This window comes from Saccostrea cucullata, unplaced genomic scaffold (genome assembly GCF_032062105.1).
Source record: "Saccostrea cucullata isolate Sc308-1 unplaced genomic scaffold, CSIRO_AGI_Scuc_v1 ctg9374, whole genome shotgun sequence".
NCBI lineage: Eukaryota > Metazoa > Mollusca > Bivalvia > Ostreida > Ostreidae > Saccostrea > Saccostrea cuccullata.
In genome coordinates this window covers 1-10,098 of record NW_026919223.1, presented here as the reverse complement: position 1 = coordinate 10,098, position 10,098 = coordinate 1, and the positions used below count along the sequence as shown (strand labels likewise).

The 10,098-nt window shown below is 33.9% G+C and overlaps 1 protein-coding gene and 1 pseudogene across 1 annotated transcript; both read right to left on the bottom strand.

Moving 5' to 3' along the window:
* Positions 1-1,755: 1,755 nt before the first annotated feature.
* On the bottom strand, positions 1,756-4,310 carry LOC134282706 (toll-like receptor 3). The gene is made up of 2 exons (XM_062765116.1): positions 4,267-4,310; positions 1,756-3,795 (listed from the first exon to the last, which is right to left on the bottom strand). The coding sequence occupies exons 1-2, from the start codon at positions 4,276-4,278 to the stop codon at positions 1,756-1,758; spliced, it is 2,052 nt and encodes a 683-aa protein (XP_062621100.1). The 5' UTR covers positions 4,279-4,310.
* Positions 4,311-6,903: 2,593 nt separating this feature from the next.
* Positions 6,904-9,287, bottom strand: LOC134282695 (cyclin-D1-binding protein 1 homolog; annotated as a pseudogene).
* Between the last annotated feature and the right edge of the window lie 811 nt (positions 9,288-10,098).

Here is a 10,098-nt window from a genome sequence, read left to right as displayed (position 1 = left end):
TAATAGCTTACCAAGTTTTAAACTTAGTTGAACACGATCTTCCGATCAATTGAATCAACTCAGAGTTATTTATTATCCGTATGCAGGTGATGAAGGTATATTGCTGCATAAGTTAGGAAAGTTGACGATTGAAAAGTTAAAGTCATCACGTGTATCATAAAGTTTGGTTGTTATAAATAACCCACCTAAAAGGATTTTTGTAGGTCTTCCGTAGGTCTTCTCTAGGTCTTCAATTACCTGTAGGTCTTCAATTAGGCAGGCCGAAAAAGGTCTTCTTCTAGTAAAATATCTAAATATGAAACAGAGTTGTCAGATTCTGTTGCATCTTTTATTTCAAGCTCACCCGGATATATTATGTTTACATGAGATGAAATACTAGTAACTATTGTTAATTGGCAATACGTCGTTGATATATCTAAATGTCGAGTTGAAGGCCAAATCAAGCTTTTTCTTTTCACGTAAAAGATTTTGAACAAATTCTGCTTCATATGACTACAAAAATATGTCTGTTAATAACGGTGTGCAATTAATGTCCATGGGAATTCCAATAGATTTTGAAAGAATTGGTCTCCAAAAATCACATTGATAATGTCAATCAGAAACTCCATCATTTTTAATATCAACTTCAGAGTACATGTGTGTACAATCAGATTGTTCTTAACAATGTAATTTTGCACATGACTAATTAATAACAAGGTATATATGTAAATTTACGAGTTGAAAGGCAGCTGTCAATGATGTCAGAAAGCCTAGACTTTACTTTATCGTGGGCAATAGTAACGGTTGTATAAAAAGTCAAAAAGTCGTAAGTTTTTATGTGTTGAATTTGGTATACCTAACGAAACTTTAAGTTTGTTTGTTGTTTTTCGTCCCTCTCGAGAATTTTTCACTTATATGGAGACGCCATCACATGCCGGTGGAGAGCTGCAAATGATTATGTCCCATACTCGGCACTAATGGCCATTGAGCAGTGAAGGATCTTTTTCGTGACTGAGCACCTACTGCGACATGGGCCCTCGGTTTATATGGTCTCATCCGAAGGACCGGTATCCACGTCCCACAGTGGGAGTAGAACCCTCGACGTAAGGATCAACTCCTTACTTCACGACTCTAGAACAGACGCTCTAACCACTGCACCACGCAGGCGACTAAAAAAACCTTAAGAAACGCATCTTTATATTTAAAAGAACAGAGGCAGAGAGTTTGATGGCTGTTCAAAATGTGAACTAATAACAAACATCAAGTGCAATGGAGGAGTAAGCGGGAGTACACGGGAAAATTCGTAGACAATAAAAGTATGAAACACGTCTGCATTCGACATAGTGAAGTACTTTATTTGCTGAAAAGGTAATTATATCGATCATAGTACTTGTGAAATGGTTACTTTAAACGAGACTGCTGATATTCTTGTTCATCTACTTGTTTGTCAATTAAGCTTGTCTCATTTAAAAAATTGTTCGTATATATCTTGCGTATTGAGAGATCTAGACGTAACCTCCATCTGCAGCGATAAGGGTAAAAAGTTGAGGGTAAAAAAAGTTGCCTTCACGTACGTTTATCATTCAGTTTTCTTATTAAGTCACTGCATGGTTCTAGTAAAATATTCAAATAAGAGACAGGTATGACAGTTTTTGTAGTATCATTTATTTTGAGTTTACTGGGATATCCAGTCAACACATATAAATTAATTAACTATTAAAAATATTTATATGAAATTGTAATAACAATATCAACTAAATGATATAAAAATTAAGTTTATTTTTGCATTTCAATTTGAATTCTTGTCCAAAACAACTTTTTCCCGCTTTCTTTTTTCGTCCACTCTAGATTAACAGTTGATTTCATCAAAGTTTTCATTGAATTTGTCATATACTGGGAACTTATTTCTCCTAAGAGAACAATAAGTACCTTTTCGGCTTTCCCGTCTACTACTGTAAGGTTTGCAATCAATGTCTCATATCTGCACCACTGATCACTCATAAAATTATCAGACAAAACCAAAATAAATTTACGACTAGCTTCAATATTATGATGAATGTCGTCAACGAAAATGCCACCTGGAAGGATATCTCTCTCCTGCAGACAAAGTTTGAAGTTATTTTTCTTTTCTAACTTTTCTATAAGTTCGGACATAATCCACTGCCTGTCATTTGAGTTGTAGGCGACGAACCCATCAAAAAGGAATCCGTCATCCAATAGGCGCTTGTATTTCAATGGTCTCTTGGTTTTGTAAATATGAATGTAATATTTTATATCCCAACGGAGTTTTCTCAAAATGATTACTGCAAAACAGATAATTGAAAAGCACCCACCGATTGTAAATGAGAGGATTAGATACCGGTTTGGACGATGGCATTCTGAGGCATCAAAGTTGGCGAGACGAAGACCATGCTTGTCACTTGGTGAAGCACATTTGTACAAATCAGGAAAATTGTCTGCTCTTTCTTCGTTATCTTTTAACCATTGTACGAACCATATTATTTGACAGCTACAGTCAAAAGGGTTTGAGGATAGATCAAGAGAAATCATTTTGTTCTTCCAAACAAAAGAAGGAAATGAAATATGGTTTACTTTCGAAAAGAAATTGTGATGCAATACAATGGTACGAATACTTTTCAGATTGTCAAATACACTGGGGTGAATGGTCTTGATGTTGTTTTGGCTTAAATCAAGATGTATTAATTTTGAAAAATTTTGCAGAGAAGGAATATATTTGATATTACCGTAAGATATCCTAACTGTATTTAGACTTCCTAGTGGTAGTAAAAAATCTGTAAAATTTTCATCGGAAAAGTCTGTGTTCAATACAGTTAAAGATCGCAATTGAGGACAGTTACTAAAAATGCTGTTGTTGAAATATGCGAGATTGCCAATAGAAAGAACCTCTAGTGAATTAGATGCAAATGTATAACTGTTTACTATAGCTCTTCTGATGTGGTCAACTTTTAATGACCTTAATTTTTTAAATCGCTCAAAAGATAAAGGTTGTAATCGGGTAATTGGATTGTGAGACAAATCTAAGGACTCAAGTTCAGGCAGAGATAGATTTTCTCGTAGCTTGTCTATTTCCGATAGTTGGTTCATTGACAAGTTTAATATCTTTAAATAAGACAAATGTAAAATTGGAAGACCTTGTATTTTATTCTCAGCTAAATTTAAATTTTGTAAATTAGTAAGATTATATTCAGTGATATGAAAGATTTCATTCTGACGCAAATCCAAGATTTCAAGTTTTTTGAGGCTGGAAAATGATTCGAAATTGGGCATTTCTATGGTACCCCCCGTCATAATAATTTCTTTTAAATCTCTGAGCCAAACACACCTAAATAACCATATCAAACTACCAGGAGGAAGATTCCACAAAGCATTTCCAGAAATATTGAGAATTTGAAGATGCGATCTTTTAAGAGAACACATGGCAGGTTCAAGATTACAAAATGTTAGATTATTATAAGATAAATCCAGAAAAACCAAATGTTCAAGGTGCTCGAAAGCTCGAGGGGAAATGGAATTTACGTGGCAATTATCCATTGATAATCTTGTAATGTTTAAACTAATAAAATTGATAAACATATCACCCAACACTCTTGAAAACTTGTTTCCTGTTAGAATTAAGGTTTTAATACTGGAGGGGAGATGAAAGGAAATGGAACTAAGGTTCCTGTATGAACAGTCGGCGGTTTCTGGATTCCAACACACACATGGCGTTTCTGGACAGAAGGATCCATTGTTCCATTTATAATTTCCTGAGGCCCACACTGCCATGGAAACAATCAAAACCATCAGCAATTTCATCTGCTCATAAAATAATAATACGTCTTTTACAACAACTTTCAAGAAGCGTCAAATATGGCTTGTAAAACATTGCATTATTATACTTTTTTATCTATATTCAAAAAATTATTCTTATTCTAAAACATATCATTCCTTTTCAACAAAATGTGATTCCTATTCGATAATATTTATATCACGTTATTTATTTCTACCTATTTTGGTTAACATTACATTGCTAATGAGCTCGAGGTGCCCATAAAAATCCATTTTCGACAATGATTTGTACAAATTATCTGTAGAGAAAGGAAAGATTTTTCTCCCCAAAGATGACTTAATTCCAAAACTTTTGAATAAATTGATGGTTGACATGAGATGTGGAAATAAACTTTGAGAATACTGAATATCTCATCAATTTTAATGATCACTGACAATTTAGTTACACTTTATATTAAATTGTATGATTGTAATATTTCAGTTTTTAATTTAAATTACCTTTTTTAGCATTTCTTCCAGGTTTTCCAGTTGCCTTTATACTAGTGGTTTAATTTGAGATTACCTATCGCCACTGTCTACTGATTTCTGGTTTATAACGTCTATCCAAGTCCAGTCCTCAACATCAAATAAAGGAATAAAATACCCTCAAACACTTCCAGGACATAAAAAAATTCCAGCATCGTACTTCAAGTAGAAATTCACATTAATTCCTTGTATGAAAAATGTTAACCAAGTATAAATTTGTCGACCAGTCTTATATTTTGAAGTATTTTCCTTAGATTCCTTCAGTTATTGAATTGGTCTGCATATTATGTTATACTATGATATAATCAGGCGTCTGTCTTCCATATATTTCAAAAAGTGTTTCATAAATGATCAGATTGTTAATAATTTGGTTTCCTGCTTTTGACTATCATCATGAGATTGAGAAGGAATCAATCCATGAAAACTTTTTTGATATATTTTAAGGTTTATTATGCATTATCTTCTCCGTTTACCATACATGTACATTTATTCAGCACTTCCTTATAATACATGTACTAGAGTTTGGAAAGTTTGAACAATTTTGAAATAAAGATCAATTGCTCTGTAATCAGTTTTCTTTCCGACTATAACATAAAACAAAAGCGTACCTCATTTTCTGTTCTATTGTCAAATACAAAATAAAGAAAAATGTTCTGTACATTCTATAACTTTGCCCCCATTGTAGCCCCTCTTGGAGGCAGGGTCCCAATAGAAATATTTTAACAAAATTTATTACATTCTGCTTACAGATTGTACATGGAACTCTAGATCTAAAGCAATGATTTTGACTTTAGAGGAAGCAACCTTACTCTTTAAAAGCAAAAACTTAGACTTTTTTTCTGCTAAATATCATAGAATTTTTTTTAACTTTAGACCTCCTGTAGCTGCAGAACTGTAGCGTTATGGTTTTTGCGCACTGTTTGGAAGAATTTCTCCACTTTCCAACTTTGGTAATTCAAATACCTTTCACCCCCTAATTCAAGACACATTCTTAAACCAATATAAGTATTTTATCCTCCCTTCAACCCTTTGTGTTTGCCTCTACGGGCGATAAACTGGACTGATTTGAATTGTCTAAGGGATTGCAGAAAAATCTATTTCAAGCGAGTCGGTCACTTGTAGAGATGACTATAAAGGGTTGAAAGGTGTATAAGAATTAGGGTGTGAAGGGATTTGAATTACCAAAGTTGGGAAGTGGAGAAATTCTTCCAAACAAAGCGCAAAAAATCTTGCGCCGTAAATTGCACATATTTTGCATTACGGGGTCTGTAGCATTATGGTCAAAGACTTCTTTATAAAACCATAACGTTACACTTCTGCAGAAAAAACTTTGCTAATCAAATTAATTGCATTTTTCACAGTTTGTTCAGTGAATTAACCCTTTCCCAACTCCACAATCTGTGACCCTGGACCATGAATTCATAATTCATAATAAGGTAGATGCACCCTTGCTCATCAACAGGTTCTTAATGTTTTTATGCGCCAGGATCGATAGATCTGAGGCGTATATTGTTTTTGTCCTGTCTGTTTGTCTGTTTAGCTGTTTATCTGTTGTCAACTTTAACCTTCGCCATTACTGTTCAACCATGAGAGATAGATACTTCATATTTTGTATGCATACTGCACTAATTAAGTTCTTTAAAATGACACCAAGGTCAATGACCTTCTGACCTTGACTGTGACCTACATGCTAAAAATAACTTTTTTCGAATTATAACCATAACTTTTGAACCATGAAAGACAGAGACTTCATATTTGGTATGCATACTCCACTAATTAAGCTGACAAGTTAAATGACCTTACGACTTCGACCGTGATCTATATGATAAAAATAGTTTTTTCGAACTTTTGCCATAATTTTTTAAAAATAAATGATAGAGACTTCATATTTGGTATGCACTCCACTAACTAAGTTCTTTCAAATGACACCATTGTCAATGCCCTTGTGACCTTGACTGTGACCTTTATGCTAAAAATAGATTTTTTAAAACTTTGTTGCCGCCGGGCGCATAGTGTTTCACAAACACATCTTGTTCATTGATAAAAATATCCCTGCATTAATTAATAATTAAAGTACCTTGACATTTTTATCAATGAAGAGAGATGTTTACAACACGAATTTTTGTGTATGCTCATTATAAGCATGCTGGATATATTTACAGTTAAATACCCATATGCAGATGACCTAATATTGAAGATAATAAGTAATAAATATTCTATTGGAGTTTTCTATCTAAATAAGGTTAAGGAAATTTACTAATAATTTAATCAGTTTCAGTCTACAGTTTATGCAAGTCATATAGTATTAAATATGTGTTCTTGACCTCTTTTATCAAGACATAAACTAATATTGTTACAAGTGTTTAAATATCTTTGTTAATACAGGAATTAACAGTTGCTTACAAGTGTTGCAGAAAAAATATATACCCACATAAACAGATTATGTAAGGTAGGTCTATATTGTTCTTTTCTGCAGATGTTGCAAACCATAATCTTCTGTCAAACTTGCTTACTTATTTTAAAAAAAATTAAAATTCTACCATCTTTTCACTTTAGTCATACATGATTAATCTCTTCATTTAAACAACCTTCTTTTCTTGTTTAATATATTTATTTGGTAAAATTATCATCAGTTGATTTTAGAATATTCTCATAATTATGCTGATTTGCTTTCAACATAAATTAAAGCCATTTCTGTTCATTTTCTCTTACAATATGAGTTGATCTGAAAGGAAAAAAAAGGAAATTGTAAGCAAACCAGTGGTGATTGACGATAAAATATGAGTCAAACTTTTAAAAATGTAAAATAAATATACAAAGCCATCCATTCAGTCCTGTCTTTATTTGTGATGTAGTACCTTATGAACTCCAAAATTGTCTTCTGTGTGTCAAACAAGGTGTTTGCCTACAAAAGAATAGATATTTAACAGCCTTAGAACCAACGTGAAACCAATAAATGATAATAATTCTCACAAAAGGCCACTGATGTCAGTATACCATAACAAGATCTACACCTAAAATAGTATTTATAACTACTTTGACAATTTGTATTCTGTTACCCAACAAGAAACAGACTTTATCGTCTGACAATATTGGTTCAAACACAGTTTATGACCTGGGCAGCTAACTGATGGAAACACATTGACCTAACAATTCATTTCACTGGTTGAATTATTGCTACCTTTTCCTGAACGTTCTCCCTGACCATCGGGGGATACAGGTCCAGAATCAGGTCGTCCACTGCAGGGCTCAGTCTCTCTGATAGGTCGGCCAATTTGTTCAGTTCCTGGATCTCCGTAGACTGCTGAGTCTGTCCGTTTGTCTGAACACACTCTGTGGTTTTCTTCAGCAGTGATTTGGTGGTTTTGATGAGGCCCACGCAGGGTTTAGTGACAGTTTTGTCTGATTCTGTCCACTGTGGACCCTCCTCTTCCCCCTCAGACCCAAACAGTCCATCAGAAGAACCCCCCTCCTTTATCGCCTGTAATGTCAGAGTGGATAACAAAGCAGAGTAAATCTTCAGTATTTCTCAATAAAAGGAAGAGAAAATATAATCTGATATATAACGGTGTTTAAAACCAAAGATATGTTGAAGTTAGTCAGTGGCGTTGACTTCTAATACAAAGAATTCAATACTGACATTTATTACAGTGTAAAGTTTTAATAATTTCACCATGTTCAATATATAACAGTTTGATTGTTAACATTTTTCCATACAAATGATCACCCAATGCTTTTTGAAAGAATCTGTGCTATCATAGAAATAACATATACAACTTTGACAGAAATTCATATCTGAAAATGTATATATCTTGTAAAAGGTACCAGATAATTTTTTATTCTTAATCATAGATCTCCATGCATCTTTAAATCAACACAAACATAGTATCGATCTGTTTGAATTCTAGCTTTTAACGTTTCTGCCCCATCTACCTGCTCTAGCTCTGTTAAAGCGTCCCTGATCAGATGGGAGGATATCTTCAGTTCCTGAACGACTGCTTCCCAGTTATCTAAAGAGGAAAATGAAATCATAGTTTTATATCTTGTAATCAACTTGATCCCCCTTATCCTTCATAAAATGATATACTGTGTAAAGAGTGAGTTAAATAATCTATAAGTCCTTTGATTCATTAACAACAATCATTTTTACATTTTGCACTTGTTATGGTCGATACAATGACCTTATTTGAAAATGAAATAGCTTGTTATGTCAATTCTTTCATACAAATTGCCAGGCCATTACTTTCACACTCTTTCTACATATTTTTCTATATAACCAATCATGACACATGATGGGTGTGACCAGTTGACAGGGGATGCTTACTCCTTGGCACATGATCTCACCCCCGTTTCCAGAGATACATGTTTACTCTGCTAACAATTTATATATTGTAGATACATCATAATTCCGTTGACTGGTAGAAAATTACGCGGATATTTTAAGACTCTCTATATATGCCTTATATTAATATTTAAAAGTTAGATGGTCAGATTTCCGCGGAAATTTTGTGACCGCTTACATAGCGTTAATTAATACCACGCGGAGAAAAGTACTTCTACAGTAGTTTAATTGTTATTTTTTATCTTAATATTTTATTACTTTATTTAATCAAAAATCAAAGATTTTTTGTCTTTAAACCCTTGCTATTCTAAGGATCTCCAAAAAAAATTGATGAAATCATTTTTAACCACCAGTAGTATATTATGGAAAACTCAAGAGATTTTAAATTATTCCTTACTCTTTGAAATTGTAGCAAAGACATCAGCCTACTGCCACACAGCTCCTGTTGACTGCAGCTGTTGTTGGTTACTGTGAAATGAAAACAAGTACAGACATTATCATTAACATGAACAGCAAATCAAGTTAAATATATATAGAGCTGACTGGAGTTTCCTTTACCCCCGACATCCTTCATGGATACTGGATATCAGCTCCCTCAAACTGTCCAGCAGGGAAAGTGTGGCTTCTCTTGTTGATTTCTGTAACCTCATACCTAAAACAGCAACAGACTACATGTCACATGTGTGTATTAAAAGTACAATGCATTAAATATTTATTTATGATCTCCTCAGTGGAGGAGATGAAAATATTTTCAACTTTAAAAAAAAATATGATAATTAATGTAATCATGGTACATGTAATTGTTATTTATAAAAACAAGAGGCCCATGGGCCACATCGCTCACCTTAGAAGCTTTGACCATTCTGTTCTTTACCAGATTTCCCCCTTGTAATATATAATGCATCCCCACCCTACCCCACTGATCATAATTTAGACATTTTGAAATCAAAACTATCCCATGATCCTTCCATGTGCACATAACTTTCAACTTTTCTGGCCCAGTGGTTCTTGAGAAGAAGATTTTTAAAGATTTTTCCTATATGTTTTTATGTAAAACTTTGATTCCCCATTGTGGCCCCGACCTTCCCCCCGGGGGGGGGGGGTCATGATTTGACTGGTCCAGTGGTTCTTGAGAAGAAGATTTTCAAAGATTTTTCCTATATATTTTTATGTAAAATTTTGATTCCCCATTGTGGCCCCGCCCAACCCCCGGGGGTCATGATTTTTACAATTTAAAATCTACAATACCCCAGGATGCTTCCACATAAGTTTCAGCCTTTCTGGCCCAGTGGTTCTTGAGAAGAAGATTTTTAAAGATGTTTCCTATATATTTCTATGTGAAACTTTGATTCCCCATCGTGGCCCCGCCCTTCCCCCCGGGGGTCATGAATTTTACAATTTAGAATCTACACTACCCCAGAATGCTTCCACATAAGTTTCAGCTTTTCTGGCTTAGTGGTTCT